At 41.0% G+C, this 24,460-nt stretch overlaps 1 protein-coding gene across 7 annotated transcripts in view; it reads left to right on the forward strand.

Annotated features, from left to right (window-relative positions):
* Positions 1–22,883, forward strand: part of cadm3 (cell adhesion molecule 3) — a 106,554-nt gene extending 83,671 nt beyond the window's left edge. For 2 of the 7 annotated variants that reach the window (XM_085141480.1, XM_085141481.1), the window contains exons 6-12: positions 928–1,098; positions 1,657–1,747; positions 11,313–11,485; positions 11,866–12,291; positions 12,721–12,741; positions 16,297–16,422; positions 18,657–22,883. In XM_085141480.1, coding sequence (XP_084997606.1) covers positions 928–1,098; positions 1,657–1,747; positions 11,313–11,485; positions 11,866–12,291; positions 12,721–12,741; positions 16,297–16,422; positions 18,657–18,775 — 1,127 coding nt within the window. In that variant the 3' untranslated portion in view covers positions 18,776–22,883. The remainder of the gene's footprint in view (positions 1–927; positions 1,099–1,656; positions 1,748–11,312; positions 11,486–11,865; positions 12,292–12,720; positions 12,742–16,296; positions 16,423–18,656) is intronic. The other 5 variants (XM_085141482.1, XM_085141483.1, XM_085141484.1 and 2 more) reach the window with 5 other exon arrangements.
* Positions 22,884–24,460: the final 1,577 nt, after the last annotated feature.

Consider the following 24,460-nt stretch of genomic DNA (forward strand, 5'->3'; position numbering starts at 1 on the left):
TCACAGACTGGCCTGGTTAGTAAACATGAGCGTGCTGTGTGCAGTTTACTGATGTTACATTGCAGTGGCTGTGGGTGCTGAAGAGAGCTGACATTTGGAGCTGCCATCGTGCAAGTTTTACCCCTACAGAAAACACATGTGAGGATAGATACAAAGCTTTGAGATGTGCTTTGATTACATGAGAATTTAAAAGAAGTGTTGCCAGAAGAAACAGTTTCCATGTGTTCAACTGTCAATGGATGAGTTTGAGGAAATTCAACCACAACCACAGTAGTTGATTGCAAAATGGAACAAATGTGGTGCTGCAGTTTACAATTATAAGACTATTTTTAAACAGTGGAAAGGAGATGTCTTCGATTTACATCCTATTTTTGACAAAGAAGAACATGTGCAATGATTTGGCTTGATTAATCACTTAAAATATGGATCAATTATAAGTGTTGTTGAGTAATTTTCTGACCGCCTGCTACAGTAAGCTAATTATTTTGAACACAAAGATTCTCTGTGATGTGAAGTCTTATTGGACAGAATGATTTATGCATTGCTGAATGAGTCAGCAGGGAAAAGAAATGATGATGACGAGAGAAAACAATGATATTTTCTCACATTGCTAAAATATGGTTTGAAATGGATTGTCAGACATACAGTGTATGCGGAACAAAATGATACATCGCAGAACAAAACACCCGAGGGCACAAGGTAACTGCAAAAGCATTTTTCATTTAATGGGAACAAATGGGGGTCATTGTCGTTCTGCACAGTTCTGCGACATGAAACCGCCACATCCTAATTACAGTGCAAAGTCCTTTTCTGTGTCATAGCTTGTGAGTTGTGTGAATTTTCTGTTCAAGACTACTGTACCAGTCCCAGGTTGAGATGCAGGCGCTCTCCTCCTGACCGTATTCTCCCTGTTCCTCTTCACCTCAGGCGGTCCACAGGTGGTGGAGACTGTTGATGGCAACCCCACGTACAACGTGAGCAGCGAGCTCACCCTGGAGGTGAGCGCCAGCGATGACAACACGCTCATCACCTGCGCCGTCAACCACCCCTCTCTTTCTCCGGGGGACAAGAGGAGCGAGCAGGCTCTGCGGGTGTTGTGTAAGTCAACTGGGAAATTGGGGGGAAGGAAGGCAGCTACAGAAGCTACGCAGGGATGGGTGAGAAGCAGTGGAAAACCTCAGACTGCTCTGTTTCTTTATTTCTATCCTGACCTTTTCTTTTATTGGGCAGTATAAGCCCATTTTCCCCTTTTTCGGTTTGATCTTTGCTCCAATAATTCCACATTAGCTGCCTGTAATCATGACCACACAGGAAATTCACCTTCCTCTGCTGGTGCACTTAGCCAGAGTAGAGTCACAGTGAATAAGGAGAGAGGGTTATCATCTAAAATGAAACTATAATTGGAGTTATGGAGTCTGTGTCACTGCTGCCACCCTGTGGGAAATATGACAGTACTGCATCGCCGGTGGAAAGTGATGTTGTGTAAGGGGTTATGTCATAGTGGGAGGCAGAGAGATGGTGACGCCTACAGGATGCAGATGGGAGGAGATGGGGATGAATGGGATTGTGCATATTCGCATGGTTACAAGTCTTCTGTTATATAACTATACTTTGTGTCTGTGTATATTTGTGGGTGTGTCTGTCGTACACTTACAGATTCCCCGAACGTGATGATACACCCTGAGAGCACTCTGCCTAGAGAGGGGGAGAAGTTTTCTCTTCGGTGTGTCGGCAACGGCAACCCCGAGTAAGACAAACAGATGCCTCAGTGCTTAAACACATACAGTGCTCTCTGATTTAGCTGGAGTCTAGACACCACCTGTACGCAGTCGAGGCACAATTATTAGTCAGAACAACAATATTTTAAAAAGTGAATAAAAAAGATACTATCCCAAACAATCAAAGGAGCTTGCAAAGAAAAGCGTCTGGACTTCTTTAAGTTACTTGAAGACGTTTCACCTCTCATCCGAGAAGCTTCTTCAGTTCTAAGGTCAAATGGTGGAGAGTCCCAGATATAAACCTAGTGGGAGTGTCCCCCCACAGAGGGACAAAAGGACCCCCTGATGATCCTCTAATCGCCTGAGCCAAGGTGTGGAACTGGGTGTGGGTCCCAATCAGCCAGAGTTTCGGGTGAGTTCATTGTGAAACCTGGCCCCACCTTATCATGCGAATTCCTGAGGTCAGATGGCCCAGGGTGTGAGTGGGCGTTAAGGCGTCTGGGAAGGGATCTCAAAACTGGATTATAGATGGCAGAGAGTTGGTGTCGTAAACCACCGCCTCTGTTCAAAGATGGTCGCTCACAGTGGACATAGATGGTGGAGAGTCCCAGATATAGACTGTGAGCGACCATCTTTGAACAGAGGCGGTGGTTTACGACACCAACTCTCTGCCATCTATAATCCAGTTTTGAGATCCCTTCCCAGACGCCTTAACGCCCACTCACACCCTGGGCCATCTGACCTCAGGAATTCGCATGATAAGGTGGGGCCAGGTTTCACAATGAACTCACCCGAAACTCTGGCTGATTGGGACCCACACCCAGTTCCACACCTTGGCTCAGGCGATTAGAGGATCATCAGGGAGTCCTTTTGTCCCTCTGTGGGGGGACACTCCCACTAGGTTTATATCTGGGACTCCCCACCATTTGACCTTAGAACTGAAGAAGCTTCTCGGATGAGAGGTGAAACGTCTTCAAGTAACTTAAAGAAGTCCAGACGCTTTTCTTTGCAAGCTCCTTTGACTACGATGACCTGGATGACTGAGAACCTTCACAGACATACTATCCCAAACAATATCCTTTATGTGGTTTAACTATGTAGCACATAATGTCATGGTCATGTTTTAGCATTTTCCAGCAGCTCTCCTCTTTGCCCAAACTCAATGATTCACAGCTGAAACATTTTTAAATGACTGGAGTGAGTGAACCTTGTCATTGACTGAATTGGCAGTAAAGCTCCTCCCACTTGTGACTGATGGCGCTCTTGTATGCTGAGCTGTGATTCACAGGGTGTCACGGAACAAAGAAAAAAATGATTGTGAAAGACACAAAAACATCACAAAAACGACAATCACAGTGACTCTTTTAGAACCGAAGAATCCTGCTGGATGAGCGGTAAAGTAATCAAGTTGCACCTTTTCTTTTCAAGGTTTAACTATCAGTAACTAATAATTCAGTCCAACATAACAGGATGCTGAACTACCATCTCTCTATACAACGCTAATAATTGCTAGTTTTGTGCACAACTGATCCTGACAGGTTAGACCGAGCAACAGGCTGAATTCACTCTTACTGAACCGAAGACAGCAGGATCACCGCTGAATGTCGACACTAATGGATTCACCCATTGTTGTAGTTACCGGAAAGCTTTTAAAACTAATATGATCAGTCGCTGACAAACAAAAGCCCAAAGTTAAAGGTGTTGCAACCACTTAGCTTCACACTTCCACCCTGGTATTAAAGTTGCGTAAGTGTTACTCTGATCTCTACTTTGTGGGCTGTAAAAGGCAGGCTAAAATGGACTAAATAAAAACGTAACAGTGCTACGATTGGTTATAGGATCATTAGTGGCCTTGGTTAAGAGACATCAGCTTTTACTCTTGGTGCGAGATGTCATTGTATTTGATGTCAAAAGATACTTTTCAAGTCGCATTCCTTGCACCTCTTCCTGCTCGCAGCACCTTAAGCACTCAATGATCATTAAAGCAGAAATATTTTCTAAAATTTCAACATGTGCTACCATTTTTTTTTTCTTGACAGTTAATTCAGGGTTTATATGCCTTTTGTGGAGTGCCTGTAGCTTTTCTGAAGTAAGTGCAATTGCTTGACATGATTCCTGTCTAGTAAACCTGAGTTCATGACCACATTCAGATAAATGCTGCCTCTTATATAGCAATTTGGCCTGTTTTACTGTAAGATATATCGATGGGAGCCCTGCCTGTAATGAACAGTTCAGGTTGGCTTTACTGTAATTGAAGCTCTCACCCTGGTTGTGTGGAGGACCTCAAGGGAATTTTGAGGTATTTTAGAGCAACATACAATGAAACAGACACGCATGTAAATACTGTCACATTTTCACACTGTAAAGGTGCCAGGTCACACAGCAATCGTATAATTAAAAAAAGCGCACACACACTCACACTAATTATGCGGGTAACAGCAGTCACAGTAAGCACACGCACACACAGAAACACTTGTAAGCAATCAAAAATTAACATGTTCGGTTTCTGATGCCTTCTTGTGCAAATGGTCTTTTGTTCAAACAGGACTTGTGTGCGAGCACACACGGACAAAAACAAAAATCTGCTCAAACAAGCTCTGGTGTGTTCACTGATACAGCGTGTACATGTTTTTTCTGATACCCGCATGGACACAGAAACAAACTGCAAGCCGCGTCTTAAATCCTGCCCACACAAATGCACTTTCCCCTGGCCTTTCTGCATTATAGATGAATCTCCATCGATCCGTACTTCTTCTCCCTCTTCTTCCGCCTTCCATCCTTCCATCATCACGTATCTCTCTGCCGCCTTGTCACTCATAGCTCGTTCGCGCCTCTCCGCCTTGTCATGCCTCCACCCTTTGGTCTCCTCCTCCTCCTCCACCTCCTCCTCACTTCGTCCTTTCCTATAACTCTCATCTATCTCTCCTCACACTTTTTCCCTCTAAACCCCCCATCCCTCCCCTACTTGCTCCACCTCACGCTCTACTCTGCTGTCATCCCTTCCCTACTCATTCTCTTTCCCTGTCAGCTCATCACAGGAGTGGCTAGGAAGAAGACTAGCTGGTAAGTTTGATTGGCAGGTGGAATGCACAGGGGGCGGGGGAGGAGGAGGTGACTGTCATTGCACGTACGTGCTGTAACAGGCAGCATGGTTGTGGATAAATTATAGGCAGCAAGGAAGCAAGGCGTGGAGAGTGTGCCACAGTCAGGGGACCACCAATGCTAGAAATCCATTTGTTTGGGAAACATTTCAGCCATCCACTGAATCATGTTTGTTCTGCATAAGGAAGAGTCTTGTTCTGTTATAATAAATGGATCTGCAGTGTCTACTTTGAAATGGCCTTGACAGGGCAAATGTTCAGGGTGCTCCTATTGGGATCACCCACTGTAAAAATTTACATGGAGTACATGGAGAGGCTTTAGATAAGAATGACTGCTGAGTGGCAGTGAAAAAACACACACAGAAGAAGCGAGGAGAGAAAAAAAGAGGCAAAGAAAATAAAGGTAGAGAGGAAAGGAAAACAAACTGACAGGAGGGGAGAGGTAAGTGGAGAAAAGCGTGGGCAGAGGGGAGACAGAAAGATATGGTGACAAGCAGGGAATGACTAAGACAGAAAGGGGGAGCGCAAACAAGAGTGTGTGTGTGTGTGAGGGAGAGAGAGGGGAGTGTGCCCAGTTATGTGCACCGCTGCTTGTGGATGAGCTAGTGTCCAATCGAGTCAGATACAGGTTGCCCCTGCAGCTGTCAGTCAAAACCCAATCACTGCAACAACACCTTTCCTCCGACACACCCAGCCACTCAGCTCCCTGTCCTCCTTTTTAACCGCCCGCCCCAATCAAACTCAGTGAATGTCACACTCTATTCCAGGATACACACTTTTCTCTCCGTGGTCACATCCTGTCAGGTTCAAAAGAATAACAGCGTATCAAATTCTATACTGTGTTTCCTTGACGCCCTGCGGCAAGAACTTTCTAATAGAAGAGAAAAGGATTTGTGCGCTACATTCTATTATAGTTCCCATTTATTTGATCAGGAACACGGGGTAGTGCTCACAATCGCTTTACATTTCTATTCTTCAAGTCACATAACTGAGTTAATCTCTCCCCAGACTTTTCGCTTAACATGTTTACAGCTTAAAAGCCTGACATAACCTTGACCTAATGCTTGCAAGCTTCCTTAAGTCTGCAGTTGTGGATATGTTTAGAAAACAGCAGGTGACACGTTACAAGACTACTAACCTGCGGCTTGTTAACAGACAAGGCCGTCCATGCCCTGTAGTTCAGTTATCTTAAAAAGACCAAATATTTGTAGCCAAAGCGTAATATAGCTTACAGGACTGTGCAAAAGTCTTGAACCACATCTCATTTCTTTATATGTTGCTAGGAAAATGGGAAATAGGTGCAGCAGTTTATTTAGACATGCAAACATAGATGGAAATGCAGTAAGCAAGGCAAAAACAAAGCTCATTTACTATAATTCTAATCAGCTTGAAAGTCAATATTTGGTATGACCACATCTATTCTTCTACATAGACTCTCTGAGGCACACTTTCTTGTAATTTCTTCAAGTAGTCTCAAGAAATAGTTTCTCCAGGCTTCTTGAAGGACATTCAGAGCTCTTATTTGGATGTTGGCTGTGTTTTATTCGATACTCTGTCAAGATGATCCCACACTGCTTCAATAATGCTGAGCCCTTGGGAGACTCCATCCATGACTGATACTGTTCCATTGTTTGTTTGTTTTTATCCAGGTTTGCTTTTACTATGTTGGCAGTGTGTTTGGGATCATTGTCATGCTGAAAAATGAGGTTGTTGCCAATCAGGTGCTTTCCAGATGGTATTGCATGGTGGATCAAAATCTTTTCTGCTTTCATAATTCCATCAATTTTGACGAGATCCCCAACACCACAGTCTGAAGTGCAGCTCCAAACTACGACAGTGTTTTTTTACAGATGGCTGTAGACACTCACTGTTGTACCTCTTTCCTGACATTTCATGACCGTGCATCATGACAACAATTTCAACTAAAAATTTCTCATTTGGATTCAAATCCAGGCATGTTTTTCACAGATTTTCAGTCCAGTTTTTTGTGTAACTTAGCACATTCATTTGCCAATATCATTTCGAGAACATTTTTGATGTGGCTTCGGCAAACAGGAATCAACTTAAGGACTAGCTGCATCTCTCTGGTCCTGTGTCAGGTCTTTGCTGGATTTCCTATTTTTTAAAGATGTGACTTTTACATAATGTTCATCTGCTGCAGGTATCTTTTTAGCCCTGCGACCTCTTCATTTGTCCTATACTTGTGCAGTTTCTCAAAATTTTTAAAGGACACGCTGCGGAGATGTGCCAAGTTTTAAGCTATTAACTCTTTGAAAATCACTTTACTGTTGCAAAAGTACTATTTCATGGTAATCACAATGTGTTATCATTGGCATTTTATTTTATATTAAATGAGGCAGCCTGCTGTTTGTGCAACAGGCTGCTAGTAGTTAAATGCATGAAGATTTAGAATAGTTCCTTTTGCTGTTCGTTATGCGTAGACACCGGTTCATCGGAAGAGGCAAAAGTGCAGATATTCTATACTGATTTAAATTATATAAAGTGAAAAAGTACAGGCTCTGAAATGTACTCAGAGCAAGAAAGTAAAAAGTCATTTTTAGGACCTTTCTATCAGCTATTTTTGTGTAAAGTCAACTGAACCTTGTGCTATATTACTGTAAAAAAAAATAATGTTAGTAAACAGGAATATAAACTTTACTTTAGTCTAAATTTTATTCAGGTGTAGTGGCTCACAGTGCAAAAAAGAATAGTAGCTTACAATAATTGATATTGTGGTCTCCAGTAGATTCTTTTAGTGTATAGGCTGTGATCAGCTGATCTGTGCTCCTGCTGACCCTTATGGAGTTACACAACTGTATTCAAAAAGATGCAAGCAGTGCTATCTTGGCTGATTCCTATCCTCTACATCGACACTGTTTATTCTGTCTTTATACCAGTATAAAGTTGGTATGAAGGTGGAATTCAGTGAATTAAATGTCATCAGCTAAAATTCATATTAATCTCTGCTATCCTTCATGTAACCTAACTATAACTAGGAACACCACATCCACTATGCAACCTGCCAATAACACACAGTTAGTATAACTCTGTTTGTTTCACAGGATATGAAAAAAAAGCTTCATATCATATAGAGAGCCAATATCAGATTTAACAAAAAAGAGCTTACGTACATGTCAATTTTTAATTTCCATTTTAACCTCTCTTCTTCTTCTCCTGTCCTGCCTTTTGGATCTTTTCCATCTTTGAGCGAAGTTATTTTGCACTCTTTTCTCTCCCTGTGAAGAACAGCAGCTGGACCCTTAGCAGGCAGACACACTGTGTGACAAACTGCACACTTTGTGCGCTTGCTGATATTTGTTGAGCTGATAATAACGTTACATTTGAAATTACCTGCCACTCAAAAAATGCCTTTGTACTTGCTCTTCTTCTGTAGGGTTAGCTAGAAGTACTGAAGTACTGCGAACACAACTTAAAAACATCTCCACTTGTTCAAAGAAAAAAAACAAACACCGGCCCACTTTGACTGGCAATATAAATTATGCATAGCTTGTATGGTTTTGCCTCTTTCATCTTTTTTTTTAATGCAATAACCCCTGGTGATTGATATGCTATTAGGATTGTCTTTTATGTGTTACTGCTTAGGCTCACACCGGTTTAATGTTTGAAGGCCCACAGTGACATGAAATAATAAGCCCCTTCAAATGTGTTAAACCAAAAGTAACAAGTCTGTTTTGAAAATCTAAAGAGTAGAAAGTACAGATATTTGTTTAAAAATTTTGGGAGTAAACGAAGAAAAATAAATTCCAGTAAAGTACAGATAATCTGGAAATTCTACTTTTGGGAAGTACATTAACAGATTTGTACCAAACTTCCTCTGAAAAAGATCAGGTACAACAACTGAGTTGAGAGTGAGTAGAAAAAGCGGGAAAAACCTTAAAAGATCAAAACGCCTCGAGAGCTATTGCCTAAGACCACTTTAAAAAATACAAGAAAGTCTGCTTGGAAGGAAAGTATAAAGACATGAGGAATAGCATTTGCAGCGCACTGTTTGTCGGTAACATACAGCCACATTGCCGTTGCCACATTCAGCCAGGTATACTCAGCCTTGAGGACCTTTCCATACACTTCTTTGCCTGCGGGTAATTTTTTTTAAATGACAGGAAATCAGGGTCCAGTTAATTATCCTAACAGCACTAAATAAATAAAGAGTGAATAATGATTAAAAGGCCTCCAAGTCATCAATTTTATTTTCAGATTTAGTGACTTTTAAACTGCATTAATTTCATGGAAGCATAGATATGATGCCTGTGGATACGGATAGAGCACATATTTTACTTTATTTATTATCTGAATTAGTTACAAATGCTTTGGTAACAACTGAAGGAGTTCAAACAACATTAAATGTAGCTGGAGCCTCTTTAGTAAATTTGATTTAATGAATAAGTGCACCAGCCGGCAGCCTGCGGTGGGCCCAGTTTGGCCCACTGGCTGTAAGTTAAATACCGCTGTTGTGTTTCTACAGCAAACAGGTTGTCAAACAGAAGTTTATTTATACACGTGCACACACAGAGCAACATGTTGTAAGTTGAATCTGTGTGTCCCGTCTGCTGAGCGATGTTCTTTTACCTTTGCTGATTTAGTCTCTAAAAACTCCCAAAGGGTCGGCTGTGGCTCTTTAGCATCTAAATGCTCCAATTTCTTTGCAAGCTTCAACTGATGATTTTGTCTGTCTGATGAAAACGGGGAAAAAAAAATTAGTGGCATAATCATTTCACCCATTGTTAATACAAAAAAGGTAATTAGAGCAGCTTCAAGGCTGTCTATATTCTGCAGGAAACAGTGACCTTGGGACTGAGCGCCACAGAGTGGGTGTGAAAGAGTGAGAGTAATAGTGTAGTCTCTGGGATTTAATCAAAAATAAAAAACAACATAAAAAAAATCACAAGGCTTATCCATTTATAATCTCTAATTGTAAAAATACCATTATCTGTTGACACGATATGTTCGGTTGAAACAACTGTTGAATTACAAAGATTTTATAAATTAGCTTAATTTAACAAATCTTATATTAATAATTTAGCAGAAATACCCAAAAGCTCATTCTTCTCAGTGATAATGATTACAACTGGGAGAGAGAGGCGTATGCAGCTCCAAAGTACCCATAATCGCAATAAGGAATGTCTTCAAGCGTATCATGACTTTTGTACAGTGTTTACTAATGCATGTGTGCTAATTGAAAACTTTCCACCTAAGCGGGGCTCACAGCCAAGAATAAAGCGCAGAGTTTAGACCTGCATGCTGGGAATTATCAGATCATTATGATCTCACCAATCCGCTTTCTCCACTTAAGCTGCCCCGCTGTACGTAAACGTATATCGAGCATTATGTTTAATATTGCTACACGAGTCACAGCCTGTAAATGTGGAGTTAATTGTTCGGTTAATTGCACATTATCAAGCATTTGGAAGCGGTGTAAAACAACAGAAGATTACATTTTATTGCAGGTAACCACACAATGCACTGAAACGACATGCTGGTTTTTAAACATTTTATGGTTGAATAATCATCTTTTATTTGCCTCGGGCCATTGAAAGGCTTTCCCTTCAGGATTGTTAGGATTTCTTTGCCTAAAATGAAGCGTACTCCAAACTTTGACACTTGGTCTTTCCAAGCGTTATCTCCCCAGGAAGTGTCAAGGGAGCAGATTGTGTTTTTCATTAGCTTTCAGCCATTTGGAGAATTTTACCCAGCAGCAAAGACCAACAGAGTTACTCCTTTACAGCTGTGACTCATCCAGCTCGGTTTTAAATACTGGTTTGAAGTAGCTTATTCAAAGAGGCTCATTATTCCTGCCATTTACAGTTAGCGTACGAATGCCAACCTGGCCAAAGCCGTGAAGTTACGGATCGCACCTTTAGGTGTCGCTAGGAGTTTTTTCACATTTCCAAGAGTGATTAATCAGTCCAGTATATTCAGGTCTGTCCCCGATTCAGACTCCCCGTCATCCTAATTACTGTACAGTGCTTAAGGACTTGCACATTTACATAATTGATTCTTTTATCAAAGCTCGTCTCGCTATCTCTCTCGTTCACAATCTGTTATGCAGAATGGATTTTTTTAGCGCAGCCTGATTTGAAATGCTGATCTTCGCTCTGTTGTCTTCTTCTCTTTCTGTCGCTTTTGAGCGCCTTTCTTCTTCAAGCCGTGCCATTATTTTCTCCATCTTTCTTTTTTATTCATCTACTTTGCTGTCTCCTGCAACAACTTCCCTATCCCTCCTTTTTTCTCCTCCTGTTTCTCCTCGTGTCTCCTCTGCTCTGCTCTCCTGCTTTTATCTTTTCTTTTTCTGTCTTTATTCCTCCCAGTTTCCCCGCTCCTTTGACCCTTCCTTCTTTTCGCCTGTCTCGCTCAACCTTTTTTTCTTTCTCCTGAAGCACTTGTCACAGCTCCCCTCTCTCATCACTGTAGAATCTTTTGATTGTTCAGACTGTATATGTTTCAGCTGAGGTCTCTCATTCTCTCGGTCTGCCAGGCCCACTATCTACACATGGGACAAGAAAGATGGAGGGCTCCCCTTACAGGCCAAACCTGATGGTGCTGTCCTGCATTTCTCGATGCTCAACAAATCAGATAATGGCGTCTACGTGTGCCACGCTGACAACGGCATTGGAAGCAGCGAGGGGGAGTACACACTCTTGGTGCAAGGTAAGGAGAAAAAGCAAAAAGAGGGAAAAAAGGGAAGTGTGGTGACAGAAAGAGGAAGGAGAGGGACTCTGGGATGTTTTCTTTCTTCATCACGTTTTTTTTATTCCTTCTTTTGTTTGTTGTGGCTTTGCTTGTACTTCCATCTTTTTTTCTCTTCTGATTTTCTTTTGTTTCTTTCCTCCTGTCTTTGTTTTTTCTTTTTGTTTTTTTCTCATCCAACCGCGCCTGACCACAACCATCCAACCGCTTTCGTTCATTTCTTGCGCTTCTCTCCCTTTGCTTTTATGTGACCCGTTCATTCAATTCGTGGTCGTTTTTGCGCTTTGCTCACCCGTTTTTTCTCCTGCTGCGCTTCATTTTTTTTCTCGACCTCCTCAAAGATCCCGTGGACCCAGACTCCCCAAAAGTCACAGTTCCCTCACTTGGTTCTTCATCTTTCACCCCCTCTTCCTTCCTCCCATCTTCCTCTCCTACCGACAGCTTCTTTGGCTCTGGCTCTCATTCCATTTACTCTGACCCCTTTTCCACTACTGACCCCTTCACCACCTCCTCTTCCTCAAACTCCTCCCCTTCATCAGCTGATGTGTCAACCACCATCTCTGAATCCTCCACCATGACTCTCTCCAACGCTCTCTTCCCCGACCTGCCATTCTCTCCAGACTCCTCTTCCCCCCACTCCACTTCATCCCCAACTCCTCCTTCCACCAGCTCTTCTAGCATCACTGCCACTCCCGCCTACTCATCCCCTGCCTCCTCCCTTACGCCCCCAGTTTCAGTCCAGCTGAATGGAGTTAACACTTTCACAGGTAAAACCAGTTACACACTTACGCACACACACACCTGTAAGCAAAGAGATGCGAGAATCTTAGTATAGCCGAGAAAATCCAAAATGTTTGAAGCTTTCTTATGTTTTCCCGCTGTACCAAAAATTGATCTTGAATTGTGTAGCAGTCAAAAATATTCTGACCTTGTGTTACATGCGCGCACACCCGCAAACACAGAAAAAAGCGTGGCAACAAAGGAAGTGATGGAGCACTCCATAAAGGAAAAAATGGCATTTGTTTGGCTGTGTCACAGCTGTTTCACATTTTTTTCTTGTCTTCCTCTTTCCTCCCGTTGATTATCCTGAACCCCAAATCTCTTCCTTAACAAACATTCCTCCACTTACCTAACCACCAACCATCCCTCCCTCCATCCATACATTCAACAATCCATCCACCCATCCACTTCTGAAGATGAAGCACGCAACATTACAGGTATAACTTTTCCACCAGTCACCTGTGGTCTTTTTGTTTTCTGTCGTTCCAACTTTTCGTCCACCTGTCTGTCCGCCTGACTCTTTGTAGTTTTGTTTTTGTCTGTCTGTGATTCTGGGGGGGAAAAGTAGTCTGGGGACACTTTGAACTTGTGAGTAGAGGGATGAATATTTTATACTCCTGCCCACATAATGCTTTGTTGTTGCCCATACATACACAGACTGGCTCCAGACACAAGTACCCACCATTCCCACGTGCTGCACACACTCACATCCACACTCGCTTCTATCTCCCAAAGACACACAGACTAGCATGACCCCTTAAGTGGTACAAGTCATTTACACAGTGTTCCGCTTCCTCTCTGTGTGTGTTTCTCTCTGTGTGTGTGTGTATGTGCGCGTACCAAGGAGGGAGGGGGGTCAGGCTTCGAGGTGTTCTTGGGTCTTGTCTGCTTTCCTTTGATGCTGACAGCAGGATTTATGGGCTCATTCTCAGTCTCGCCTCGTCAGCATGCCCCTCTCTCACCTCCACGCTGGCCAACCAGAGTGTGTGCCCGACTCTCTGTGTTTGTGTGTTATTCTGACCGGCGTACAGAGTCCTACCCTCCGCTTTCCCCTTTTCCTCTTTTCTCCCATTCTCTTGTCTAGAGCTGGCCTCTGGTTCACCACTGTCAGGCCCGTCACGTCTCCAATTGGCTGAAATATATTTCTCCTACAAAAAGGCCCTTCACTACATCCTTTGGTGACCCAGCTGGTTGTAAAATGTTCTTTTCTTCCATGTTCACTTTCAGTTTTATTTCTGGTTGACAGTAGCTATTGCTGTGTTTCAATGTCTCTCTTCTGCAATCCAATTGAGTGTAAAGAAAAATAGCTTGTCCTCCACATTGTTTTAACGTGCTGATTGCCAGGTAAAAAAACAGCCTCTCCAAAACCGTTCCTTTTTATTCCTCTAATATCTTTTTAAGGTGTGTTTTTTGTGTTTTTTTGGTATAAGACATGCTGCATTTCAGTTGTTCCTGCCTAAGTGACTTTCAAATAATGAACACCCAGTGTCTGATCAGTTCTAAAAAGCCAGGCGAAATGATTGATGTATTGTGTTATTTCCACTTAGATCGCTTTCTCTTCTGAAGAGTAAGTTGATTATGTGGCTGATTCGAGGCAACAAGAGGAACTTAAAATTTTCTGTTGTTGGCTGAAAAACCTTCATCTCTTCAAAACATAACAAACAAACAAAGAGAAAAAAAACACTTTAAAGAAGAGAAAAGGATGTCTTCTCTTAAAGTCAACTGAACATTATTCAGAAACTTACCCAAGTCAAGAAAAAAAGAAAAATGAAAAACTGTTCTGAAATAATTGTGTTGAAGTCTAGACGCTACATAAATGAAATTTTTGTTAAGTTGTTAGCACTTTTATAATTATGAACATTATTATGGTGTTAGCACGCTCTTAATTCATCATTTATATAGCATTACTCCTCCTTAGTTTGATGTTTAAAAAATACAGATAAATACTTATGACTATGATTATGATTATCATTGTTACTGTTTATCCATCTGTTACTGGTGTAACAGATGGATAAACATATTTGTGTTTATAAATGGCATAATAACGAGGAGTAATGTTATATAAATGATGAATTAAGCACTTGCTAATACCTTTATAATATCTTGCAAATCTTTAATAGTGTGACATTATCCAAAAGTGCTACTGGTAGGTCTTTCCTGTATTTTTATGACACTTCTTTTATGTCATGCACGGCGTGACTTGGCTGAGCTATTTGCTGATTTGATGGTGTCAGCTGTTATAACGGCCAATAAATGAAGATTAACAAAATAAAGAAGAGACGTGAGAAGCAGCCTTCATCTGTAGGTGCTGATGTTGCATAGTTTGTCTATCTGAAGGTGGCCTGCAACTTCCCTGGTGGCAGCATTTGTTTGGAACACCACAAACGCAACAACCAGCTGATCCAAGCAGAGTCGTGTAGAGTATAAGCGATCAATAAAAAACAAGATTATTTTTAAACTGTTGTGTCATGTTATCTTAGTAAGGACTCATAAATAACTACACATAATGGTTAGGGAAATCTATTTATGTGTAATGAGTCTGCAGAGCTTGCAAACTCGTGTGGAGAGAAGGAAACTCAGGATCCAGATCCAGATATGTTGACACAGAAAAAGTCAAATGAAAATACGCAGTCCAGCAATAAAGTCCATGATCAAAGTAACATAAATCCAGAATGAAGCAGGAATAACAGACTGGCAGAAAACAGACTGGGAGGGTAAACGGACTCTGTGACACTGGACAAAGGAATGATAGGATTATATTAGCTCACAATGAGGGCTGATGGGGATTAGACACAGCTGGACAGAAACAAGACGCGGGTGCAGACAATATAAAACACTCACAGGGGGAATAAAACTAAATACAAGACACAACTAGCTAGCAGAGCAAAACACTAAATGGGTAAAAACAACTAAACAGGGAAACACAGACATAAGAATAAACTTGACACAGGAGAAAAAAAAAAAGGAAATACAGAGGCGAATACTGCACAAAGTACTGGATTAAAACAAAACTGAAGAATCATAAACTTCAAAAGATGCAACAAATAAATTATCTGCTGCAATTTCAACTTGTATATATTTTTTTTAAACATATATTCATAATACAGCTTTTAAATCATTAAAAAGCTAAGTGTTACTATCCTGCAATACATGACAATCATCTTAAACTGTAGTAAGTTATGAAGAACTCTTACTCATTACTTGTTTGATGGATTGTCAATGATTTAAAATGAACAACGAGAAGTTCTGAAATGTGCTAGAGTATACGAAACATATTCATTCAAAATCCTCCGTGATTGAATGAATCTGCTAGATAAATGTATACTTAATCAAATCATCCTAAAAGCAGAATCTGGGGCTTTGGGAGCGCCTGGAGGCTTGGGACTCTGGTACAGTTCGGCGCATTGCCTTGGATTTCTCAAGTCCGAACATTTTAATTCAAAGAGGAGCATAAAATCAATCAGTCACAGTGAAATCGCCACGGCTGAAGGGGTCAGGATTTCAGCCAACATCAAGAGTCTGTGTGTGTTCCCGCAAGGTTCCCACGAAGTGATTGGTACTTGGTTTGTAGACTGCAAACAATTTTTAAGGTGACTCAGTGGCCTTCTTTCTTTCGCCTGGCTTTTTCACATCCCTGTCTTTGTCTTCTGAAACTTTGCCTCAGTGGGTTTTATATATTGACAAGTCTTCTCTGCTCCCCTGTTCTTGTCATTTCGCTCTGTATTCTCTCTGTCACTCTCCCCATTATTCTCTCTCTCACTCTCTTTATTTCTACCGCCTTTCATCATCCGTTTCCACCAATATTCCTCCACCCCCTCGTCTCCCCCTCTGTTCTCAATCTCTGTCTCTCTGTCATGCTCTCCCCTTATTTCTCGCTGCTTCTACCTCATTTTCTCTTGCTTTTTTTCTCTTTTTCTTTATCACGCCTTCTCTTTTTTTTCCCCTCCCCCCCTTCTTCTCCTTTCTTCCACACTGCTCGACCTTTTCTTAAGACCCCACAGCCATGTCGACGACTTCGGGGGTGGACCACGCCGTGATCGGAGGGGTAGTGGCTGTCATCGTCTTCATCTTGCTTTGCCTCCTCATCGTCCTCGGCAGATACCTCATCAGACACAAAGGTCACTGCCTCCCACAAACACGGACTCGTGAACACACGGACGCACACTCATTCATGCGTGCACGAGTATACACAGAGATACACTTGCATAAATATGGATACACGAGCTCCAAGACTGGATCTCGCACCTGCAAATATGCATACAAATGAAGGAACACAAAGAAATGCAAATGCTGTTACACCTACAGTATATGTGAGTTAGAAGCTTAAAACTCGGAATTAATGAATTTATTTATGCTCAAATCAGAATAAGAAGATGAATGACTCACACAAAGGAAATGTTTATTTCTTTTTAAAGCATTTTGGTTCGCATAACCCCCCTTTTTAAATTAGACTGCCTGTCATCGGCGATGTGTCACCAGCCTTTTCTTTTCGTTACATCACCAAATTTTATTTGGAATTTAAAATAATGCGTTCAGTCCAATTTTAGGACGGAAATACTGTAATGCAAAGTTCAGAGGCAATAAAGACCTGTTTCAGCACCCAGGTGGGGTGGTTGATTAAAACAAACACCACCACCACTCAACCAGATTCAATCCCTGAGTTAGGTGCTTCAAGCTGGTAGAATATTAAAAGCGACTGCCTGCTGGCTGTTGTTTACAAGTGCCAGATCTACTAGGAATGATGTCCGTTTCCCTTCACTACCAATTACCTCTGACTGCTTCAGGCAATTGTATGTCAGCAAATGGATATAGTTCTAATTTGTGATGAGTATAGTGGGCACAATGCTAATTATCCTATTTATTAGACGTAAACTACCAGTACATGCAATAAAAAGCTAATAACACTCAGACCTTTACATTTAAATTTGTGTAAGAAGTAAAAGCCTTATAGGTGATGGGGTTATTTACCTAACTACCTTTGATTCAACAGACTTATGATGACCTAACATTATTTTAATGCAGGCACCAACATCATATTAAAATAGTAATAGTAATAAACTGGTTCTTAAATAGCGCTTCTCTGCTCTACCTGCGCATTCACCCATTCTTACCCATTCACACAATCACTTTTTCTCTGCTTTCTAGCTAACATTTATACACATTCATACTGCGATGGAGAGCAACTTGGGGTTAGTCCCTTCCCCAGAGATATTTGGCATGAAGACGTTTTGTACTTAAGTAGAAATACTGCTGTTAATAATTACTCCAGTAAAAGTTGAAGTACTGATTTAACTTCTTTACTAATGTAAAAGCAAAAAAGTACAGGCTCTGAAATGTACTCAAAGTAAGAAAGTAACAAGGATGTTTCTACTTTTGTGCAAAGTTAACTGAACCTTGTGCTATATTAACATAATGATAAAATGAATGGCTAGATGGGAATGCACACTTCGTTATTCTAATTATACTCAGCTTGAATCTGAAGAAAAAGAAGGAAGATAAAAAAAAATACATATCTATTTTCTGTTGCCTACATTGCAGAGGGTGTCTGCCTCTAAAGAGAAAAATGTGTACAGTCAGGGGTTAAAGTGGAATTCAGCAGGTGGGGAAACCTAAAATTGGTTGCAATGGCTCACTGTGGGGAAAAGAATATAACTCAGAATAATTTATTTTGAGAGCTCTCGTAGATTTTCTTAGTGTGTAGGCTGTGATCAGCTGACCTGCTGCTCTTTGTCATTTACACACCTGAACTGAACCAGGTGTTAGCAGATATTTCATGAGTTGCTCTGGCTGATTTCCATCTACACTGTCAGTACAGTCTTTACACTCTTTTTCTAGATGGTATAAAATGGGAATGAAGATAGAGTTCAGTCAATGGATCTCAGCATCATCAGCAAAAATCCATATTAATCTCTGCTACACTTGATGTAACCTAACTCTGGCCATGAAACCACAGCCACTGTGCACCAGTCACACACTTTACTTTAATCCATCACAGTACAGCAAGCTCACCTGTTTATCCTGCACTAACCTGCAGAGTATTTTCATGCAGCCTTATAATAGCACAGTTAGTCTGCCTCAGTTTGTTTTGCAGCACATTTCACAATATGAAAAAACATAATTTCATGATCTGATTTGAAAACACGAAATCAGATCATGAAATTATCTGATTTCGAACTTGCATGTAAGGCTTAAATAAAGCAGCTGGACCTTTAGCTAGCAACACACTGTGTAGCAAACTGCAATGGTTTATTTTCTGCTGGTCTTTGTCTGGTTAATTTTTACAGTTACAATGTTGCACTTTCACTGCCTTATTTAATCTTACTTCTCCAAATTTTTCTCTCTCCTGCCACAGGAACGTATCTGACCCACGAGGCCAAGGGCTCAGACGATGCCCCGGATGCCGACACAGCCATCATCAACGCAGAAGGAGGTCACTCCGGAGCAGAGGACAAGAAAGAGTACTTTATCTAGATAGAGAACAGAGTGGTGGAGGAAAGAAGCGGGAGGAGGCGGAGAAAAAGTTGGAGGACGTGGATTGGAGGAGAGGGGAAGAGTGAAGGAAAGGAAACCTCGATTTTTTTTCACGATGCTTCAGTTCTTCACTCTGTTGAAGGGATGATGGGATGGGAATGGAGGGAAAGGACTCTGGGCTGAGTTGAGCTTCAACTGGTACTACCCTCTTTGCATTGATACAGGGAAGTGAGATTTTGCACTGACATATGGATGAACTAATGTTACACTCAAACACACACACGAACATGCAACATACTTGTGTCAGTTAAGGGGTAAATCTGTTTTCACACAGATGTGAATGCTCATAGATGCTCAGAATAACAAACGGGAGCCTCCTACTAACACGCATCCGAATTCTGACACATTAACACATTGTCACACAAGCATCGTAGCCTATTTTGAACTGTCAGCGCAGTGAAAAATCAAAATTGTAAGTCACATTCCAACATGTCGAGCTGATATTCCACTTCTCAAACCTGTCTTCTCAACATTTAATCCAAACCAGGTCTGTCTATTCACTTTTTTTTTTCTCCTCATTCTCTACATCTAACAAGGCAGAATCCCTCTATAAGCCTCCTCGTGACAGAGAAATCCATCTAAAGCAAATTATTACTGACAAACATAATCTCCCTCTCTCACGCTTTAATCTTTTTATGCCATCAAACCTCTTCCTACGTCCTCGCAAACCCTGGTACGAGCCATCGAGTTTTCCACAATCCACCGCCACAAAAACATGCAACACCCATGCAAAAACAGCATTCCCACCTTGTGCTACAAAGCCCAGGGGCTCCAGTATACATATATAAATATATATATATATAGAATTATATAGCATTCTTTTTACTTGACAGAAAATGTTTGGTGTGCTGTAAATACACTCTCTCTGTCCTGTTTCTGCCTTCTGTCTCTCCTTCTATCCCCCTTCTCTTTCTCTCTCTCCCCCCCCCTCTCCTGTAACTCATACAGTCTGTTACTGCATTACAGTAACTTATATACTCAAAAAAAGCCTGCCTGTTTTTATTACATGCGTGGAAATGCAGAGTCGAAATATCAATATCTGGGTAAAAAATAGAAACATAACAACAATGATGTTGCGATGAAGACTAACATTAACTGCAAATATTTGTATATTCTGATTTTCTTTGATCTTTTCTTCTTTTTTTTATTTGATCTCTTGGGGACTCGTGAGGGATTTTCTCTCGTCAGTGTCTCAGTATGTTACTGTCAGTGTTAACATTTTTACAGTGTTTGTCAGTTTGTCAGCCCAGGAGTCCACGAATCTAATTTCCAACTTGTATTTTGATTTTGATGTTCAGGTTTTCAACACTGTTTATGTACTTAGTTCCTTTTTCGCTGATGAATGGAGTTTCTCCCTGCTTTGTCGGCTCTCTGCTCCTAAATGCTAATCAGCAGCACACCTTCGGTCGAGAGCTTTGAACGGCGACAAATTGGTGGTGGAGTTTATCTTGAATTCTGCGGCCCAGTGTTTGCACTTGTGGACCACTGTGGCTTTCCTTCCAGCTGGCCCCGCTGATCCCACGGTTCACCTTCGCCGTTTTTCTCTCTGCAGCAGACTGCTTGTCTTGGCGAGGCCACCTGGCGCTAAATTCATTGAGTAGTGACATCATGACTTCCTCTAAGAGGTTGGCACATTTGCTGCTTTCAGAGGTGAAAATGCTTGCTTGCTTTTCACTACAGGGCCAAATAAGACTGGCTACATGCATTATGACAAACTTCCCGGCAAAAAACCTTTCTGTCACTGTTTTTTTTTCTCTTTTTGTGTGTGTATGTGTGTTATTGCAAGCAGGAATCATTAACCAGCTTAGCAAAAGGTTCCCATAAATGCACAGTGTTTTATTAAGGTTGGAAGTTCGCCTTAGCACTGAAAGCTCCACTTGGCCCGGTCATTGAAATTGATTGCAATCTAACTAAGAGGCTCTGGGTTTTAGATTGTACACATGCCAAACTTTGGTTTGGTGGGCAGGGTGCCGAGTCTGGGCGGCGCTAACACTGAAGAAAGTCATTTAGTAACTTAAATGTCCTCTTCTCTTTTTCCCCCCTCTGCTCCGCCCGTCCATTCCTTGCATTCTTTAATCAATCATCCCGTCTGCGTCCTGATCCACCTTCACCCCATGTCCCCTCCTCTCATCACTCGTCTCCCCCACTCCATCTCTGATTGATGTCTGATTCTCCTTCCTGGTCTCTCATCCACGAGTTCACATAGACGTACAGTAGAAGTAGCGTCTATAGCTTTGCTGGCGTGTGCTGATGGCTCTTCGAAGCACTGTTTGGGAGTGTTTGGAGAGGAATCCACTTGCTGTTGTTGTCAGTCTACCTGTAGACAGTTATGTCTTTGATAGTTTTTGTACACATTTTATGGGAATGTTCAGGGAATGTGATTTTGCATTCCTTTCCCCGTGTTGTTGTTAACCGCTACCTAGCTTTCTTCTTTGTGAGCAAGTAGTATGTCTATAAGCTAGCTATTCTACAAAGGGTAATGCGACCTGAAGCAGGGTCAGCTGTTGTTCTTTTTTTCTGCCGGGAGCTCTTGGTGAGACTATTTAGTGACTGGTGATGTAGTAGTGAACCCGGGTTAAACAGTGCTTGGATTCTGTGTGTTTGAGCTCGCACTGTTTATCTGATGTTTGTTCTACAACATCCTTCTGCTATCATTTCACTGCTATCATGCCTGCAGATCAGAGGATTGGCTCTGTCTCACAGAGATTGTTGTCCACTTTGAAGATGTTACCATTGATTTGTATTTAACCTCAGTCTAGTTCTGCTCTGTGAATGGAGAAAGGAATATCTGACTCATACTCACCAAAGTGTAGTGTCTTTTAAAAACTAATGGACCTGTATTTGCCTGTAATTTATTGTCCTGTCCTTTGTCTTAGTTAGTGTGCTAGCATGTAGCTTGCATGAGAAATGGTTGGAAAGTGTAGATAGTGTTGCAGATGAGCAGCGATGACAAGTTCGTCTCCTGAGACGAGAAGCGGCGGCCTAACCGGCCGACCTCCCTGCTTTTCTCTGATCTGCAAACATGTCCCAGTGAAATCCGTCTGCACCGCCTCAACACAGCAGAAAAGCAGTGAAGCAACTGGCAAAGCAGGACTCGTTATGCCCTTATCAAAACCACGTAGGGGTATAGTGTTGGACTGAGATGTGCACTCACGTCTAATTGAATTTCAGTGCATCAGTGCAGTAATGATTGACTGTCACCAGATGCCAGCAAACAACAGCTTTTCTTCTCCCTCCTCAATCGGTACGAGCTGTCCTGCCCTTCCACCCGACGCGCCACCTCCTCTTCAGGCAGCCGCACACTAGCTGCCACCCATCTGTTTTCATTTTGTAGAATAAGCCAATTAATTTTTAAATTATGTTTCGTTAAAGGTGTGCATAATCTCATTGTTTTCATTTCAATTGATATCTTTTTTTTTTTCTTTCCTTGAATTTAGATGTTCCAAAACTTGAAGGTTAGACGTTTAGTTTTTTGCATATTTTATTGTTTCAACAACGATTTTTAATTAATTTCATGTATATAGTGTTGCCTTTTACCGGATACTCTTACGAGCGCACCCCATACATACTTTGCACATACACTTTGGATACAAACACATCCACACACATATTTGGATATGCACAGCAGGCTTGATGTCTGTTACTATGGTGTATTTGTACATATGTGTGTGTGTGTGTGTGTGTTTGTGTATGAGTGTGAGGCGTGTAATAATTGACCCAGACAAACTTCAGATTTACTCTCATGTGTGTTGCATTCACAAAAATGTTCTTATTTCAGTAACTCAGACAATGTCTTTGTTCTTATCATTATTATTTTGAATGACAAGTCTTCCTTTTGAATAAATATCCATATCACATGGGAGTAGTGCTGTCATGTATGTTAATTTGTACTATGGCTGATGATGTCATCAAGGTGAGGCCCAACCGCATGCAGTGGTGGGTTTTGCGTCTGTTGGCTGTTACGTTCATAAAGTATTTGTTTTTCGGGGTTACTTTTGTTAAAATAACAGTTCAGTTGTTGACTTCAATAAACATGCATTTGGGTTAATTTCACGTGTCTTATCATTTGTTCTTTATGCTGGGAAACTGTAAAAATTCCAGGTCTGAAATGCCCATTAGAGCTTTCTTATGAAACTTTTTTTTTAATATGAAAGTGTGGTTAAACACATATTTTGCTAATCACATTTAATAACTCAGCACAGACTCGTCTTTAACGTTATTAGTACCTGTGTTTACTGTTTCACGCTGTAAAACGTTGTGGTACCCGGCAGTTTACTGCATCATTGAAAAATGCAACATTTTCTTAAAAAACAGACTTTTCAAGATCAAAGAGCTCTAAGGCGCTCTCTGTTATTTAACATTTAAAATGCCTTCACATTCATCATATCAGAGACATATTTGTTGAGAATAGCTTCCTATCTCTCTGAACTAGATGGACTGGACAGTTTCTGATTCTAGACTCAATTTGAATCCAGGCATTGCGCCTATGGAAATACTCTTCAGCTAAAATATAAGATATATATATATATATATATATATATATATATATATATATATATATATATATATATATATATATTTAAAATAATATTATATGCTAGATCTGTAGTGACTTGATTAGGACTTTAAACAGGCTTATGGGATTTATGAGCTTTCTTTTCTTTGTCAGCGGATTCTGGGTTTTTTTTTCTGTTTTTTTTTCTTTCCAGTGATTAAACATCTTACTTTTCATCAGTCTCTGTGCTTGAAAAACACTTTCCCCCCCAGAAAGTAATTGATGTGATAAAATGGCTCATAAATCTAAAAGCCACAGAATGAAGTTATCAACAGGTCCAGATGAGCCACACTGCATATTTTGTTTCTAGCATGCAGCTAAAAAGAAGGTCCAACAGATGGCAGTGCAACATAGTAAACGGAACACTCTTGTTTAAACAGAAATGATCTTTGGTTATAAAAATAAGAAAGCTACTGACTGATTTTCTCACTTAATTCTATTAACTTACATTGGACACTGGCAACAAAATTCATCTTATTATGTCTGTCTGAAACCGATTATTAAGTCTTTCTTTCTTCTGTGTAGTTTCCTTTCATTGCTCTTATCTTTCCCTTGCTTCCTCTCGTTTAGTTTGCTCTGCGGTTTGGGGAAAATTGTTAGCACATGTTGGTACTGGAGGTTAATAATCAGCCTTATATTGTGCACATGCTACTGGTTAATTGCACAGTATGTAGTCGCATCAAAACAGATGGATGATGCGTGCTCTCCATTCATTTGAAGATAAAGAACTATTTTTTTTGCTGAAGTTGTTCTACATATAAAAGCGTCGTTGGGATGAATAAACAGAATGCCGTTATAATAAATTAATCAGTTTTCACCCTCAGAAATGTGATCCCGCTCAAACTGAACAAAAATGCATTGATGTAGGTGCCAACAAATGCGTGCAATGCCAAAGCTGACCTCGTTTGGGTGGTGAATTATGCAATTTTAACGCAATTTACATGTTGCTGTATTTGCAGGCAATGAAACTTCTTAGCTGCAATTAAACAGGTGTTCTGGTGGCTTTTACGCTTTAAAAATAAATAAATACAAATGAATACGAATTCCCTCTATAAGCAGATATTCCCATT

This window comes from Neolamprologus multifasciatus, chromosome 18 (genome assembly GCF_963576455.1).
Source record: "Neolamprologus multifasciatus chromosome 18, fNeoMul1.2, whole genome shotgun sequence".
NCBI lineage: Eukaryota > Metazoa > Chordata > Actinopteri > Cichliformes > Cichlidae > Neolamprologus > Neolamprologus multifasciatus.